General features: G+C 41.2%; 1 protein-coding gene across 6 annotated transcripts in view; it reads left to right on the top strand.

The window, feature by feature from the left end:
- The first annotated feature begins 14,218 nt into the window (after positions 1–14,218).
- Kcnc2 (potassium voltage-gated channel subfamily C member 2) overlaps positions 14,219–19,200 on the top strand; it is a 145,589-nt gene continuing 140,607 nt past the window's right edge. For 5 of the 6 annotated variants that reach the window (XM_090328263.1, XM_090328265.1, XM_090328267.1 and 2 more), the window contains exons 1-2: positions 14,219–14,688; positions 15,939–16,689. In XM_090328263.1, coding sequence (XP_090184389.1) covers positions 15,958–16,689 — 732 coding nt within the window. In that variant the 5' untranslated portion in view covers positions 14,219–14,688; positions 15,939–15,957. Of the gene's footprint in view, positions 14,689–15,249; positions 15,276–15,938; positions 16,690–19,200 lie in introns of those variants that run through there. The other variant, XM_090328264.1, reaches the window with a different exon arrangement.

Genomic DNA, 19,200 nt, shown 5'->3' with positions numbered 1-19,200 from the left:
GATTCAGATATTTCATACAAAATATACCAATCTGGAATAAAGGAATTTGTCCTATGTTCTTCTGTGCACCATGCAGGGTCAGGAAGGGACCCTGACATGGCATGCTGAACCTGAGACTTGAAGGATGAATTGAGTCCATTGGTAGAAGACTTTAGCATTTGAATCACTAATATTTAGGAGAGAGAGAGAGAGAGAGAGGAGAGAGAGAGAGAGAGAGAGAGAGAGAGAGAGAGAGAGAGAGAGAGAGAGAGAGAGAGAGAAGAGGGGGAGGCAAAGGGAGAGGGAGAGAGAGAGGGAGAAAGAGAAAAGGAGAGAGGAGGAGGAGAGAGGGGGAAAGAGACAGACAGGCAGACAGACAGACAGAGACAGACAGACAGACAGAGAGGCGTATGCTGAAGGTATGTGTGAGACAATCATTTGGAAGATGTCACATTAGACAAAATTGTGTTCCAACAGAAATTTAACATGTTTCTTATGTACCAGATTTTTGGATTTAAAGTAAGTCTTTGGCTGGAGCCTAACCAGCAAAGGGGAAAGAAAAAATAGGTTGCTATTATATTGCATGTTATTAGTAAACTATTGCCTAAGAACAACTGCTTCATTTTATAAGGCCCATAAACCATTATGATGTCTTCTGAAATGTGTGACAGTCTTCAGGAGTTTTGCTTGTTCTTTAACGTTCTGAATACTAAAACTGACAGTAGATTCTCTCTAGGCTTGAGTTCATTTGTTTGACAGGCTCTTTTTTCGTTTGGGGTTCTGGGACTAGGACTTGAACTCAGGGCCTGGGCACTATCCCTTAGCTTTTGTCAATCAAGGCTGGCACTCTACTACTTGAGCCTTAGCCCCACTTCCAGGTTTTTGTGTTTGTTTGTTTTTTGTGACTCAGACTTTCTTGCCAGACCTGACTCTGAAACCATGATCCACAGACCTCAACCTACAGAGTAGGAGTAGCTAAGATTACACACTTGAGCCACCAATTCCTGGCTTATTAGGCTTTTAAAAATAATAATGCCCAGTATACAAAATTCCTTCCTTCAACACATTAAGTTTTGGGGTATTTTAGCACTCAAGAAGTAATATATCTTATTTGAATACTTTATGTTTTGGCATTCAGTTTTCCTTCTGGTCTATTTTACTCTTTAAATATAGTCATTTATCTGGAAGGGGAATAGAACTGCAAACTAATTGCCTTATTTTCTTTTTAGAGTTCATTAATATTTCCCCAAGCTGCCTCTTTTTTAGCTGTGCTTTTTTTCTCAAAATAAGCAAATATTTATTTCAACTTTTTATGTTATAGTAAGTATAATACATTATGAACAAGATTTCTTGAAAACATTTCAGTGCAATTATTTTATGATCATTAGTAGTAGAAAACCTCCTTTGTGAAAATATCAGCCTTTTCCTTTCTTCCCTCTTGTGCTTCCTTAATGTAATGATTCTTCCCCTTCTGTAATGATTTAAACAGATTTTTTTTTGATAAACTTCCCCCAAATGCTTGAAGTCTTCTCTGTTAGATCCCAAGTGTCCGATGGACCATTTTACTTCGTGTGTGTGTGTGTGTGTGTGTGTGTGTGTGTGTGTGTGCCTCACATGCATGCACATGCCTGTGCTTGAACTAAGACCCTGGGCACCATTTCTTTAGTTTTCCATCAAACCACCTAATTTCACTCAAGCTTCACTCACTTTGCTATTAGAGCCAGAGCTTCACTGCTGGGCTTTTTTTTAGTAATTAATTGGAGATAAAAGTCTCATAGACTTTCCTGTTGTGCTGGCTTTGAACTTTGATCTTCAGATCTCAGCCTCCTGAATAGCTCAGATTATAAGAATGAGCCTCTAGTGGATCAACAAGATGTGGTATTTATACACAATGCAATTCTATGCTGCTGTCAGAAAGAATGACATCAGCCCATTTGTAAGAAAATGAAAAGACTTAGAAAAAATCCTATTAAGTGAAGTAAGCCAGACTCAAAGGAACTTAGGCTCAATGGTTTCCCTCATTCGTCATAATCAGTAGAAACCTTGGGCTCTCCTAGCAGAGATTTACAATAGAGCAAAACCTAGATACATAAGGCCATATAGTATGACGCTAAATGTAAGGACCTCTAGGATATAGAAACAAAAGCCATATACTGAGTGATTGTTGTCTTTAATGCACTATGTTATCTCTCATCTCTATTGCTGTCCCTTGGTTTTCTCATATTGTTAGAGTATTTTACCTTGTTATCTGGTATATTGTATATATGCTTAATTGGTAATTTGAGATAGGATAGGGAAGGGGGAAAACAAGATGAGGGGTGGGGTGGGGGGAGGGAAATGGGGACCCAGACATGAGAAAGAGTATCAATGTTTGTGAAGTAATGCACCTTCTATCTGATGAATATAATGTAATCTTTCCATTAATTACAACTCTGTTTGTTCTGTTTTTTTATTTAACTTTTATTGTAAAAGTGATGCTCAGAGTGGTTACAGTTATATAAATAAGGTACTAAATACATTTCTTTTGAACAGTGTTACCTCCTCCCTCGTACTCTCAGCATTGCTTCCTGCTTCAAGATTCTTGCCACTTTCATTTTCCAATCTGTTTTTCTTTGTTGGTCATTATTAAGTTCAGAATGACAATTTTCCAAGTTGTTTCCACTAGCCCCTAAAAGGTAAACTTGTCAGTGGGAAGAGTGTAGTTATTATTTTGACAGTCCAAGGCACTGCTACTTGTTTACTGGGCTGTAGTCATTTGGTAGAAATATTATGACAATTAACTTAGCTGTGTACTGCACCATAACTTATGCTGGGTTCTATTAAAAATTTATAGGACAAAGAAAGCTGAGTTTTTATTGGTATAGTCCACAAGGTTTTATGTGATAATGTCACTGAGTTCCTTAACTCCTTTTAACTCACGTTAACCTCTGCACACATCATACTCAACCATGCTTTGCTAATATTAACAGCAAGCATTTCTTAGGGCATTTGCTTATCTAGTTACTTCTGTTTTCCTACTGCTCTGCACTGTCCTTGAACTTGAAATCCCCTCCTTCTTCCCCACCCCCCTGTACCTCAGCCTCTTGAATGTTGGAATTACAGATATGCCCTACTATGCCTGATCTGTAACACTGTTTCTTTTCTTTTTTGTCACTTTTCATCTAAAACTATGTGCGTGTTTATTTATTTGCTTGTAATATTACACCAATGAGCAAATTGATGCTAAGAGGTAGAAAACATGTATTTTCATTTCTATGTGTTCTTGGTTTAAGATAGTAGCTGACTTGGAGAGACCGAGGGAACAGAAGATACTGTACAAAAGAAAATGTACTCCTTATCTGGCTCATGTTATTTAATCCCTCTGTATATCACCTCTATAATAACAATAAAGTAAATTAATTATAAAAAGATAGCAGCTGGTACAGTGATAAACCCTCAATAAGTATTGGAATAAGTGACTAAAGATATACAAACTAAACTCTTAATCACCTGTTTGAGTTATCTTTTGGTTGAATTAGGACAGCCAATCTATACTTCTTTGGGATAACCTTTAGCAAAAGGTCAAAGTGCTTCTAATAATGGCAGCAATGAAATGCAGACCTCTTAGTATACTTAGAAAAAATGGACATGATACACATGGAACTGTTTGAAGGTACTGAAAGTTAGCAGGTAATGAAGAAAGATGAAGCAAAGATTCAGGACTAGAGAGAAACTTGGGATTGAGCCTGAGATGGAGGTAAGATATTGGCAAGACCCATCAGTCACTTCTGCAATGGAGGTCTCAGAGAGAGAGAAAAAGCTCGGGGTTATAGGCAAGTTTGTGGGACTGCAGGGGAAAAATGGTATCCAGGGTTTATTATGAAAAGACAGCACTGCTGAACTACCCCTGGGCCAGGTCTATGCTCTTAGCACATTTCAAGCTTACAATAGTGCTGTAGGTTAGACTTCCAGGCTGTACTCCTAACTGAAACTTTGAATGACTAATATCTCCTGATTTCTCCACCTCTCAAACCTGAAGTCCACTGTTGTGCTTTGTTTCTTTTCTGTCTTGGCTATTTTAAATTTGAGCTGTTAAAGAGAGCATGCAATGCCTTTTTAGGTGTCTGACTTATTTCACTCAGCCTAATGTCTATGAGGTTCCCCATGTAGTCACAAAGGGCCTGATTTCCCTTTCCTAATGGCTGATTAATATTCCATTGTCTGTGTGTTTACCACACCTGGATACATTCATCGATGGATAGACATTGAGGTTGTTTCTGCATCGTGTATAGTGTATATTGGCAACAACATGCCAGTGAACGAGAGAAGGCAGCTAATGAGATACTGATTTTTGTTTCTTTTGGAATATATACTCAGAACTCAGTAGGAGTTCTGGACATATTTGCAAAGAAGATAGAATTAGAAGATGGACAAAAAATGCGCACTACCATGTTTTTGTATTATTTACAAAAAGCCACAAAAAATGAGATGGTGGGATGTACTGCGGCTCCCATCTACTAGGTGAGAGACATAAGAAAATGGGGTACATATATACACCAAAATGCGAAAAGGAAAGAAATCCACACAAATATGTGACCATACGGATGCCACTAGAGATGGTTGTGGTAATTGATTTCAACTGAATACACAAAGATGAACATTGTATAATCTCACTCAGGCAGGCCTTGGATTACATTCCTCTCATCTGCATCTCCCCTGAAGTTGGGACAATAGACATGTGCCAACATGCCCGACATTTTCTTTAAGACAGAGTCTTACTATATTTTTGTCTGTCCTGATCTTGACTCAGTTTTTTTTTCTTTTGAACCTCTCAAGAAGTTAGTATTATAGATGTGAGCCAGCACATCTATCTTTAACTTTTATATGTCTTTATCCAAACCAACTTACTACTACAGAAATGTATAGAAAATCAACCTAAATTTTGGGTGTTCAGGTGGAATTTTTAAATTTAATGTTATTGTTGCAGTGATACACAGAGGGGTTACAGATACATACGTAAGATAATGAGTACATTTCTTGTTGCCCCCTCCCTCATTTTTCTCCTGTTTCTCCTGTCCCAACTGCCCCTCCCCCCAAATTGTAATGATCATTTCCAACATATTGTTTTGTGAATTTTGCTGTTGCATTGGTTCACCATTGGACTTTTGACTCAAAATTTTATATATCTACATCACAGGCATAAAATAGAAGAGAAATATTACATACATTTAAAATACAGGTATTGGTTTATTACATATTAATAATTAGCATTTATTGTGTTTTTTATGTTTTATTTTTATTATTCCATTTATTGGTCATAAAAGTACCCTGATTATGGTATTAATGTTATTCTCACTTTATAGATTTTAAGGCCATACAAATAAAAATTGCTTTTTCATCTTTCCTACTATTAAAATTTGGCCTCTTTTGGATTATTCAAATTATTTAATTATTATTTAATTTTTCTCATTTTTTCTATGTTCAGTAACATCTTTTTAGTATTATTTAGTGGATTATAATATGCATCTGACTTATTTAAATATAATATGAATGAGTACTTGTATAATATGAATGAGCAGTTGTAAAACAACTAAAAGACTTTAAGACATGTTAAATTCTGAATATTCCCCATGTTTGGGGGGTATTTTTATTTTGTTTGTAATTCTAAATACATTGTATAAATTGCTTGAATGTAATTGTTTTTCCTCTTTCCCTCAGAGTTTTAACTAAAGTGTTAGATATTGTCTAATATCCTCAAAATATCCTATGTTGCCCTATATTGTTTTCCTCATTTTGTTTCTATTCCCTGCATATGTTTCAGAGTTACTGTTTTCTACTGATTGAATGATATTATGCTTCATTCATACTTTTATAATTGGTGTCAAATTTCCCATGTTATAGTAACAAATATAATAATCAATGTAGACATGGCTTATCAGTGGGTACTGAAACAAGTGAACAGGTGGAAGAATAAGTACATGATCTTAAGGAATTATGTCACAGGTTAATTACTAATTATTGTGATCAAAATGTACATGTGAGTCAATTTGGGGGTGATTTGATTGGTCAATTACCCAATGACTAATTTTACATCATCAGTATCAATACCTATGTCCTCATGTGTGAGGCAATAAAAGGCGCATGATGTCATTTGTGTAGCCTTCCTTCCAAAAACGTTTGCTTCAATATAAAAAATATGAAAGTAGTAGGGGCAACTCGATATGTGACATTTATTTCTGTAGAAAAGACAGACTCTTCCTTTTTTTTGGTAATTTCCATCTGCCATCCTTTATGCTATTTAGAGCTTTTTTTCCATACATTTTTTTATTGTAATTAATAAAAGGGTTACATTACATTCACCAGATGGAAGGTGCATTACTTCACGTACATTGATACCCTTTCTCATGTCTTGGTCCCCATTTCCCTCCCCTCAACCTCACCACTCATGTTGTTTTCCTCCCTTCCCTATCCAACTTCAAATAACCAAATACACATATATACAATACATCAGATAAAAGAGATGAGAGCAAAAGAGATGAGAGATAACATAGTACATTAAGGATAACAATCACTCATTATATGGCTTTTGTTTCTATATCCTAGAGGTCCTTTCTTTTAGCGAAAAGACAGCCTCTTTCAAAGCAAGAGGAAGAGTAAGTTCTATGTGAAGAGACAATAATGAGACCTAATAAACATAAACAAGTAGGTGAATATGAATTAGCTTAAGAATTGGGAAAATAACAGTACTAAAGATAAATGTAGAAAACTTCAGAATTCAATATAGAATATTTATGAGACATCACTGAATTATTAATTGTCTTAGGGGTTATTGATTTATATCAGAGTATTTTCATTCACAAGAGGTTCACAAGGAAATATTCAAAGATGAAGTATCACGTTATCTGCAACTTACTTTCAATTGATTTAGCAACATACATGGACATTTTATACATGGGTATATGTGAGTATACATATTTATTTATAAATGTAGTTGTACATGTATATACTATATACATATTGTATATTCATGTATGTATATATGAATTATATATATCCCACACATATATCTATAATAATTTAAGTTTGCCAATAATGAAATGCATAAAACACAATAAAACAATAACATTGTTTTTTAATCCTAGCTCAACCAAGAGGATAAATTCTTCTTATATATTTTATATACTAAGATAGAAAATAAGTAATTTACCTGGGTATTTTTTATGAAAATATTGAAAGAAAAATATTTGGAATATTAGAGAGATATCTTAAGCATTCAGAACATTTTTCAGGCACCTAATTCAAAATGAAATTCAAATTTCAGCACTGTGTGGTCTCACCTCTTTCCAGGACAAACAGTTTATGTAGAGTGGACATGTTATGGTATCATTCAGAAAATTATATATTCAGTTACACTTTATGGCTAGAGTTCCATCATTCTGTTTTTACTGAAAGTAGTTTTGCTTCAATAAATAATTAAATCTCCACAGGATAAAACTGAAGACTTCTTTTGCTGGCCTGGAGTATCAGACTTCCATGTTCTCTTTCTTAATAGCTTGTGCAAGTAACTGCCTTGCCTGTGCTTTTTTAGCCCAGTAATGACACAAAGATATTTCTGTATTGCTTTTTATATGGTGTAATAGATTTGGGTATGATTCCCACGAGTTAGATTCTGTGGAAACATTTTCCTTACTAAGAAAAAAAATGCATGTGAAATTGACTTGCTTTTTCTCTCTTGGAAGCAATGGAACTTGATGTTTAATGATACTCTCTGGTGATTTGAAGTGCACGTATCTATGACTAGGACATGATTACAATTAACTTTCTACTGTCCTTCGCTGCCTAGAGGAAACAGTCATCCAAGATGATCCAAGTGCTGCTTTTTTTTAGTAATTATTTTAGCATTTATTAGGATATAGTAATACATTGTAATATATAACTACTTAGCACAGAATTTTTTTCTCTAAGTCCAATAGAAATTCCATAACTTGATTTTACATTTAGTATTCTGTTTTCAGTGAGAACTGGTGCTTAAGAGATAGCTTTAAATGAGTAAAAATGCATTAGCATTGGACAAAAAGCTGAATGTTTTCTTCATCTTCTCTATATTGTTGCTATAGGAAGACAGTTTAGGGGCCATTACTAAAGGTGATGGGTGGAAGTTTGAGGAATTTCAGAGCTGGAAACTTTGTTGTCCATTGCCAACTTTTGAAAGCTAGGATCTTGACTTATTGTTTTTCTCCTTTATCGTGGCACATTCACCAAGCATAGGGGTAACTGAGAAGGTAAAAGAAGCAAAGCATTAGATTTTGACTACCTTTGTATTTCGTACAACTGTCACAATTCAAGAATGGAAAGAGGATGCCAGAAAAGAATTCAGTTGTAAGTATGTGTCATTGCTCACCTCCTAGAAGAAAGGGTTCTCTTTTTTCACTCTTGACTTCTCTGTTGACCACCTTCTATCTCATCAGGAAAAGTGACAACCCTGCCTAGATTCTGGGTGACTGGGGAGGCATGAGTTCTGTCAGGTTAGTCACTCTAGAACAGGAAATTGGGGCAGTCTTGTGTGCCATGAAGGCAATCCAGGAAAAGATCCACAAGACTTGGATCCACAAAAGATCCAAGCAGAGGAAACCAAGCAGAGGAAATGGAATGAAATGGTCTTCAGACAGGAACTGGTTTAACAGAAAGAAAGAAAGAAAGAAAGAAAGGAAGAAAGAAAGAAAGAAAGAAAGAAAGAAAGAAAGAAAGAAAGAAAGAAAGAAAGAAAGGAAGAAAGAAAGGAAAGAAAGAAAACCAGGGGGAATGGAGCTTAAATTTAAATTTGTAATATCATAGGAATTTTTGTAATTTTCACTATCCATTGCTTTGGATTCCCTGAGTGACCATGCCAAGTATCCAACTGACTTGAAATGCTGTACAGTTTAGAAAGCCCACAGAATGGCTCTCAGACTAGACAGAAGGTAAGTCCTTAGCTCTAGCTTACCTTGCCCTCCACCATTACAGTCACCTCTTCTGAGACCATAAATATTATAAAGCAATGATGAACCATCTGTACAGTATCCCTAAGTTCCCAAACAATGGAACTGTTAGAGATGCTTACATTATAGCTCCCATTTAAAGCCAGATAGCTTTGAAATAATCTGTTGCCCACCTATAATTGGAACAGGATTTGTATCTCAATGTGAGCTGTTGTAATAAAGGCTGAAGTCCTTTTCATTGCCTTTGTGATCCAGGGATACTTCAGAGGTGAGAGGACTTGAAGGAACTTGCCTGTAGAAGCTGGAAGATGGTGAGGAAATGTTGGGTAAACAAGGCAAATGTTCTCGGGAGGTTGATTAAAAAGGTATCCTTGTGTAGCAAAAGAAAGCTTAACCAAATGGCTGCAGACAGTAATGTGGGAAATGGAAAGAGAACATAATAAACTCATGGATCTGGGAGATTTTTCAGGCAGAATCTAGAAAATGATAGCTAGCTTCTTTTTGCTACTTGTGATGAAAATATGAGAAGAAAGAAACACCAGAGAAGAAACTGCTAAGCTTTTTAGCAGAATTTTGAGAAATTGTGTGAGCCAGAACTTGCTGAATTTGAAAATAAAACTGTTTCTTAATGTCTCCAACAAAAAATATATACACTCAGAGTAACAAATCTGAATAGGACCACAAGATCCTTTGTGAAACTCTTAGAAAGATGGTGACAGAATATAAAACATATCAGAATATCAGGTAATATATTACATAATATATGTACTAGTTATATGTACTAAATATATATACTAATATATAATGTATACATAATGAAATATGAAAATATTAAAAAGATAACATCAAAATCTTAGATAGATATCAGAATATCAGATAACATTCGAAAGAATCTGGTGCCTCAGAGACACTTTCAGTTAGACAAAAACCATAATGAATTTAAAGGTGCCCTCTTAGACCTTCCTTGATAAAATAATACAACCCTGAAGAATATTAAGGTATACCAAAGCATAGATGTGGATTAAACAAAGACATACACATGTATTTTCTTGTTTAATGGAGTAGATTACGATTTGATGGTGCCAAGCTTTTCAGGGACTTTATCAGTTTGGACTAAAAGTACAAAAGCAGAGAGGCTTTTGGTCTTTGAACTGAAGCAGGCTGAAGGGGTTTCTTATGTGTAGTAAGACTTTATTGTTCCAAACTATGGGTGCTTTATCTTTGTCATGAACAAACTGTCTGGTAATTCCCTACCTCTTAAAACTACCACCTAGGAGCTAAGAGCTGGTGCCCCATGCCTGTAAACCTAGTTACTTGGGTCATCGAGATTGAGAGGATCACAGCTCAAAATCAGCCTGAATGGGGAAGTACATGACACTTCATCTCAATGGAAGCCAGGGCCTACCACCACAACCAGAGTAGAAGAGTGCGAATGACTGGAGGCATGTCTTTTCCTACCTAACGCACAGTGCCTGTTTTCAAATTATTATAGAAATTAGATTTCAACATATAAATTTAAGAATGAATAACAAATTATGCCACAAAGATGTTTTTGAATCAATTTAACTAAATGTCCAGATTCAATTATGAGAAAAGTTTCAGCACCTCCAGAGAATACTGCATATTTTTAAGGTTATGTAACTATACATGGCATTTAAGTCTGTGTTTCTTTTTTTTTTTTCCCCTCCCCAGCAGATATTTGAAGTGTTTTGGAAGCAACTCATTGTAATCATTCAGTGTGTGGCCTAACATTTTCTTTGAGGGACTAGTTTGATATGCTAATCCATATTGGAGTTTTATGTTATTTTCAAGCTATATAAGGTCTAGACTGTTCCATAGTCTAGTGTTAAAAAATGAACAAGAAATAAAATTGAAAAGCAAATTTCCATGATGTGGCTACCTCCTCACAGTTACTTCTTTACCCTCATATTATTTGTTTGCATCCTAATTTCCTTTGAAAGCTAGAGTAGCTTGCTTAAATGAATTGCTGATACTGAAGACTATGATCTTTAATCAGTCACCAGTGACTCATACCTGTAATCCTAGTTCCTCAGAAGGATCAGAGTTTGAAACCAGCATATGCAAGAAAGTCTGTGAGACATATTTCCAATTAACTGCTGAAAGCCATCATGGGAGGTGTGGCTCAAGTAGTAGAACACTAGCCTTGAGGAAGGATGATGGGGAAGGGAGAAGTAAAGGATAGGAGTTCAAGCCTCATAGCCAGTGTATGTGCAGATGAGCCTCCCTCAACACAGAGATAACATTTTGTTTTTTTGCCTGTCCGAAGCTTGAACGCAGGGCCTGAGCGCTGTCCTTGGGCTTTCTCAAGGCTAGAGCTCTGTCACTTGAGCCACAGCACCACTTCTGACTTTTTCCTAATGTGTTTCATACCAAGGAATCAAACCCAGGTCTTCGTGCATGCTAGGTGAGCACTCTATTATTAGGCCAAACTCATGGCCCCAGAATTTTAAAATCTCAGTTTTTGAAAGAATTCATTTGTTCAAGTCTGAAACTCTTTCAAGTGTGTCATGCGGTGCCACATCATGGCTCCTTGAGATCAGTCTGCATTTCTAATGATCACGTAGTGTTCTCTGTCCATAGCCTTCTGTGATATAGAGTTCAGGACATAAAGGAAGCAACATTCTGGTGGCCCCCTGTGAGGGGTACTGTCCCCACAGTCTTTTATACCTTTGCTCCACACAGATTACAAAGAAAAGCACAACTGGATTTTCCTTCTCCAGGTTCTATCACCATCTTTTCATGCTTTGCTTTCCTTTCACTTTTATCTGAATTTTACAGCAGGATCAGTGGCGTTAGTTAGCTGGAGGGGTTTTCTGTTCTCTCCTGCTTATATAATGAAACCTAGTTCTCTGTCTTAGGATCTTCCTCTGTTATATTGACCATTTTTTTCATTCATTGCTTTGGGTATGAAATGTCCCTTGACATCATATCTCATCTTTTCATCTCCCCATATTTTTATTTTCATTTTTTCTCTCATGTTGTCTAATTTCACATTAGATCCTTTGTGAATCATAGGAGGATCTGAGTTCTCTGAAGGATGATTTTCCTGTCACTGTGATTATTTCTATATAGTTTAGATAATCTTATACTTAATTGATTTGTAGGTTTTTGTTCCTCAGTTCTCTCCTCATGTATCCTTTTCATCATTTCCTTCTTCTTTTGGGTTTTCTCTATTGATCCTTCAAAGTACTAAGTATTTTTTGAGACTAAAGGCCTTTACTAGTGATTATTTTATTTTTGTTTTTGGCAGTCCTTGACCTTGAATGCAGGGCCTGAACACTATCCTTGGGCTTTCTCAAGGCTAGAGCTCTACCACTTGAGCCTCAGCACCACTTCTGGCTTTTTCCTACATGTGTGGCACTGAGGAATTGAACCTAGGTCTTCATGCATGCAAGGCAAGCACTCTACCATTAGGCCAAACTCCCAGCCCCTGTGATTATTGACATTAATATGAATTAATCTTTATATAGTCTTATGATTTAGTGGGTGAATTTTCTTCATGTATATAAAAAAGATATGCTGTATATAATTCCCACATAATGATCTCAGTAAATGTTATCTATTATTAAAAATACTCAGAATAATATTACTATTCTTGTTAACTTGCTTTAAAGTTAAGCATGTTCTTTCTTTCCCCACTGAATTTAGAGTATTAAGTGAATACATAGAAAATAGGAGAATGGGTGTTAGAATTGGTGTATTGGTTACTTTTCTCTCATCACTCTATGCAGATTCTCAAGAGCACAACTGAACAGGAGAATCGTACTCCTTGGCTGATGGTCTCTGAGGATTCAGTCCATCCTCACAGGGCTGGGTGGAGTGGAGCCATTGTTGTCATGATACCTGGGAAGCAGAGGAAAGGAGTAAAGCAATGAGCTAGAGTAAGATGGAGATTGAAGGGTAGACATGTCTTCAGTGAGGCCTTAGTGCTCACCTTTCATCACCAAGAACATCGCTATCTTATGATAAATCCATCAAGTGATTAATCTACTCACTATGACAGAGTCCTCAGGAACTAATTGTCTCTGGAAGTGTGATCGTAGACATACCCAGGGATGTGCTTTACCTGATCTCTGAGGTGTTTCTTAATCTGTTGAAGCTGACAATAAAAATCAGCCTCAAGATAGAAATAGATTTTAATTTCTCATTTTTTTTTGGCCATGGGAATTGACCACTTCTGGTAAATTCCTAGCGTTTTTAGAGATTCCACAGGGATGGATCATTGTGTAAAACAAAACTATCCCCTCATTATTCCTTTTATGTGTGGTGTTACTTCTGTGTAATATAGGGGTTCTAACCTTCAAAACCAATCATGTATTTTTTGAGGTTAAGGCATGGTTAGAGGTGATTAAGTTAAAAAAAATGAGGCCATTGTCATGTGCCCCACTCATGAGTGCTGTCTATACATAAAGAGGAACATCAGATAGAGAGATAACATGTGAAGGGGAAAGATCTCAAGAGAAAGATAAAAGATGGCCATCTTCAAGCTAAGGAGAGAGCTTGGAACAGATTCTTCTTTCAGCCTTGGGAAGAAACCAACCAACCACACAGTCACTTATGTTGAACATCTCAAATCTCAAGCCACTGTAAGGCAAAATACCCCCATGCCAGTTATGTCAGCCACTTTATGATGCCTCATCGTGTCAGCACAGCCAACCAAACCAAGACCCAATCAAAACCTGGGACAAAGGAGGAAATGACTTCATTAGAGAATTGCTTTTGGTATTTGGGTATCTACAGCTCACATCCCCAGCTTTTGACAAAGAAACCCGAGCTGTTTATTTTCTTGTGTCTTGTGTTTCTGGCAGAAACTTTTAAAACTTGTTTTACTTTTATATAACAGTGATGTGGTGACTGAAAAGAGCAAGCCAAGAGCCGTGCATTTGATACAAGAAACAAGATTTGCTACCACCTAGGAGGTGACCCCTCTTTTAAGTCAGCCTCTCCTTAAGATGTAAAAGACAAAAACAAAAAGCAATTGGCTTTAGACTCTCTCACTTGTTGGAAGGAGTGGGCACTGGAGAGAGAAAGGGTGTGGAAGGAAAGCTGGATGCAAATATAAGGAGCTAAAAGCTCCAGGGAGGGTGAGGACAGTGTTTATCAAGGAAATAAAAAGGGATGTGAGCCAGGGTGATGAGGGCTTCCTCAGACCCACCCACCTGCCCACCCATCCACCTACCCTCCCTCCCTCCCCAGAGCTGTGAGCTTAGGGTGGTGGCGCGCGGCCCTTGGCGCGTGGTGCTGAAGGGACAGCTCCCACGGTGTGCTGCAAACCTGCAAGCCAAAATCCAAGTGGAGGGACTGGTCACCTTCCAGTGGGTGAGCTCTCCTGACCCCCGCGCTCGCTGACCGGCCTGTCTCCCCGTCCCCGTCCCCAGGCAGGGGTCGGGCAGAGCCGGCTGGACCCGCCCCAAGCTCCATGGTTTGCTCAGCGCCGCGCGATGGGGACTCGGGGCGCGGAGAGAGGCCATGGTCCCAGCCAACGCCGCCGCCGAGCGCAGCGGCTTGAGGGCGGCCCCGAGCGTGGCCGGCAGCCGGCGGCGGGGACTATCTCCCCGACCTCCACGCCCGGACGAGCGCCCCAACCACCTGAACCCGGAAAACGCCAACAAGTAGTTTCTCTCCGGAGAAGGGCGGCTCAAGCTGGCCGCCCAGTCTCAATCCTGCCGCCGGGAGAAGCTCGTCCTCTTGGGGACCCAAGCAGAACCACTTTCCTCTGGGGTTTCTTAAGGTATCTGGGGACTTGGGGGGCGGAGGGTGGGTGGGAAAGGGCTGCTTACCGCCTTCCCCTTCCACCCCGGGAAGGGCGCGCTGCCCCTACAGACAGGCACCCCCCTCCCCTTTCCCCAGCCCCTGGCCTCTCTCCCCGTCTCCTCGCAGTGCAAACGCCGGGGAGAGGCTGGAGGAAGGTCTGGGGTCCTCCCCAGGTCAGGGGGTGTGCCTCGCCTCGGGGTGGAGCGGGGAGGCTTCCCCTGGCCTTCGCCCTTCGCAGAAAACTGCCCCTTCCTTCCCCCCAGCTCCCCACCCCCTGAAGGTGTTTTTCTTTGGAAGGGGAGGGGGAAGGGAGGGCTGCTTGCTCACTTGGGCGGCTCAAAGATGGATCCTAGTTAGGGTGCTTTCCTTTCCCAAGTAATAATAACGCCAACAACCGCGATGGCGATCACGCGCCCAGGAAACGGGGGGAGGAGGAAGTTAGTCGGAGGTCTCCTGGGGTGGTGGTGGCGGGGGAGGGGGGGGAGACGGCAGCCAGGGGCCTCCCCGCCCCCTTTGACGTCGCCATCCAGGCTTTTTTTTTTTTTTGGTCCTGAGAGAGTGGAGGTGAGCCTAGAACTGGTCCCAGAAAGGGGCCAGTGGACCGTCCAGGGTTGGCCTCCCCCACCCCACCCCGACCCCTGCTTGTGCCCTCGGGGGGGGGGTCCGAACTCCACTCCTTTACCTTAGGGAATGGTCGCCAGCCGGACTCCCGTCCAGACTAGAGGGGAAGGAGGAAGGTGGGATGGGTGGGTTGGGTAGTGGGAAGGGTGTGTGGGGGGTGGATTAGAAGATGGAGTTAACCCAGGGGAGAGGAAAGGTGAAAGTCAGAGGGGAGTGGGAGAGAGGGTCAGGGGCTGTGAAGAGCTTAGGGTGGAGGGGGTGGTGGGAGGGGAGAGAGGCGGACAGTGGAGAGTTGGAGAGATCTGGGTGGGAGGGGCGAGGGGGCGGCTTTGTGGAAAGTCGGGGAACACTTGCTCCTTTTACTTTTCGGGAACCCCCTGGGAGGCAGGCAAGGGACGGGACCCGAGACTCAGATCCCGGGATGTGGGGAGGGGTAGGGTGTGTGTGTGGGGGGGTCAGTGGAGAGGGCGGTGCGCGCCTGGCTCCTTCCTCTCCTCCTCCCCCTCTTCTGCATCGGGGAGGGGGCCGGTGGGGAGGGCTGAGGGCGGAGATGGGTAACCGGGAGCCGTGTTCACCTCCCTCGCTCCTTCCCTGCCCCCTCCCCAGTCATGTCTGAACCACAGAGATGGGCAAGATCGAGAGCAACGAGAGGGTGATCCTCAACGTCGGGGGGACGCGGCACGAGACCTACCGCAGCACCCTCCGGACCCTGCCCGGGACGCGCCTGGCGCTGCTGGCCTCCTCCGAGCCCCGGGACGACGACCGGTCGCAGGCCTTGCCCCCTCCCCTGCCGCCCCCGCCGCCGCCGCCCCCGCCGCGCCCCTGTGCGCTGGCCCCGGGCCCCGGAGCGGGTGGTGGCGGTGGCGGCGGCGGCGGCGGCGGCGGCGCGGAGACCCCGGGCGCCCAGGGCGGCCGCGAGTTCTTCTTCGATCGGCACCCGGGCGTGTTCGCCTACGTGCTCAACTACTACCGCACCGGCAAGCTGCACTGCCCCGCCGACGTGTGCGGGCCGCTGTTCGAGGAGGAGCTGGCCTTCTGGGGCATCGACGAGACCGACGTGGAGCCCTGCTGCTGGATGACCTACCGCCAGCACCGCGACGCCGAGGAGGCGCTCGACATCTTCGAGACCCCGGACCTCATCGGGGGTGGCGGCGACCCCGGTGGCGGCGGAGGAGGGGGAGGAGGAGGAGGAGGAGGGGACGACGACGACCTGGCAGCCGCCAAGAGGCTGGGCATCGAGGACGCCTCTGGCCTGGGAGCCCCCGACGGCGGCGGCGGCAAGTCGGGCCGCTGGAGGAGGCTGCAGCCCCGCATGTGGGCTCTCTTTGAGGACCCCTACTCATCCAGAGCCGCCAGGGTAAGGCAGGTCCCCCCCCTCCTCTCCACTCCTCCCATTCACCATCCTCCCCTCCCCCACCCCCAACTCCAGTAACTTTTCTTCTATTCCCTCCAGTGTCTCTGGCTGAGGAGGTGGAAGAGAATGAAGAGAGCCGGGGTTGCCTAGAGGTGTCCCCAGCCTCATTTGGGGTCGGGGATTAAAACCCCACCAAAGGGTACCCTCCTCCCCCCCTCCAACCCCCTGGTTCTACCTTCCTCATCTTCCTCACTCCTTTTCCTTCTAACTCAACAGACTGAGCTTTACTTTAGCAGATGGGACCTGCAGGACGAATGTCGGCTTCTCTGAGCCAGTCTAGACCTTGCCCTAAAACCGGTCACCACCTTCACCTCCAGGTTTTCTTTCTTTCTTTCTTTTTTTCTTTTCTTCATCTCCTGTGGCATCTTTTCCCCCTTGAGCTTGAATACCTGCTCTTTGGGCTTCTTGGTCATTGTGATGTGTGACATTTTCAGTGAGGTCTGACTCACCCAAGGCAGTGACTTCCATGAGGGATCTCACCAGAGGACACAGGAAGGGGAATGGGGAGGGGGGTGTTTGTGTGTGGTTGTGGTGGAGGGAGGTGTGCTGGGAAGGTTCGTGGGGTGAGAGGCATATTCTACACTAGCCTGTCTCAAGAAGCCTGGCCTAGGGCGATCCTGGTGGGATGGCTTGCTCTAGTGAGCTGAGCTCTGCCAACACTGGATTTCAAGCCTCTTCCACCCTCTTGAGTTCTGTCTACAACTTACAGGTTGAAGGGCAGGCAGCGGAATCGGTCCCTTTGCTGATCTGAATTCTCCTCTCTCACACAGAGTTAACTTAGATGGCAAGAAACTTAGTTTTTTAACTTCGTCTATGGTGATCTTAGACTCACCGTGCCTTTCTCTAAAACTCATGTGACAGTTTAAATTAAGTCTTTGACACGCCCAATTAATTCTACTAGATTCCATGAGGGGACTATAAAAATGAGCAAGAATGGTTTCTCCAGCTTTAAAGAAATAAATTATAAATAACCAGAACGATACAGTATTTGAGTTAAAAAAACTATATATAAGAACAGAGTTCTGTATTTAGTTAAGTCTTTACAACTGCATGTGTCTGGCTTACTTCAACCATGTAGGAAAGATATGTCCTGGGTAGAGGAGACTGCCCCCCCCCCAGCTTTACTTTGATTCAGTCCTCAGTATCATCTTTATTTGCATGTCAGAAATTCTTTTATCTTAGATAGCATGCAGCTGTTATAGGCAAACTTCTCAGTTGTGTTTTTGATAGCACTTTGAAAGTCTGCAGATGTTTTGTTTTCTGTGAGAAGTACAACATGAGACAACTTAAACCATCGCAACTCTGCAGAATGCATTTGAATGCACACATACCAGCATGTCCACATTCAAGCTTGCCGACATAGAGTTCACAAATTCTGAAAGATTTCTTTTAACTTCAGGAAGTAGTTCATGTTTATTTCAATGACCTCACTCACTCATGAGTGTGACATCTGTGTCTTTTGTTTTCCACTTGGGTCTCATGATGTTCTTTTCACTTCCTGGTTAAAAAGATAATTTGAATTATTTTTTTTCCAGGCTCCTCAAGCGATTTTTTTTTCCTTCAGATCACGCACTATAAAAATGTTAAAAGGTTTTGTCTTTCTTCATGATAACACAATATTCTCATGTTATTTTATATTTTATTTTATAATAGACCATATAGCAAAATATTTAAGGTACCTAAACCTTATCATTGTTATAGCATGTTTTTTCAAAACTAAAGATGCAGACTGTTGACTTGAACAGTTCATCTTATTTAGATGTTTTTGTTGTAATTGTGCAGAGGATTTGACCTGAATAATTTAGGTGAACAGACAACACAAGATTAACACAAGGTCAAGTGAAAGTAGAAGCAGAATCAGTCCTGTGATTAAAGTCACCTAGTCAAGGCCCTTTAGTTTGTAGCTGAGGAAAATGGAGACTCAGATGCTAAGTGATGACAAAGGTCAAACATCAAGTTAATAACAGAACCAAAATTATTCTAGAGGTCTCATGACATCCTTTTCAGGCTTTTTACACCCAAACCACTGATTATAACTGACTGGTCTGTGAAATCTCTGCAGACCCTGTTGCTCTGGAGATCTGATTTTAAACATAAGACATTCACTAACTTGGAAAGGTCATTTATGATTTAAATATCTATAAGTATATAATAGAATATATTATGTAACAATAACATAACACCCATATAAAATGTAAAATAAATGCAGTATAATAATTATATAAATTATATAACAATATAATATGAAATAATAAAATATTATATATATATATTTCTAGGACTTTGGCTAGTGGAATTTTTACCCTGGGTCACCTAATGACAGAATATAAACCCATGGGCATTGATTTAAAAACATGTGTTTTTGAGACTAGGACTCAAACTTGGTATCTGATGCTTTCACTTATGGGCTGGCATTCTACACCTGAACCATGCCTCCAACCCCGTGATTTAATT

This window comes from Megascapheus bottae, chromosome 2 (assembly GCF_031878675.1).
Source record: "Megascapheus bottae isolate mThoBot1 chromosome 2, mThoBot2.hap1, whole genome shotgun sequence".
Lineage (NCBI taxonomy): Eukaryota > Metazoa > Chordata > Mammalia > Rodentia > Geomyidae > Megascapheus > Megascapheus bottae.
Note: the sequence above shows the minus strand (reverse complement) of the source record. Positions and strands in the feature narration are given on the sequence as shown.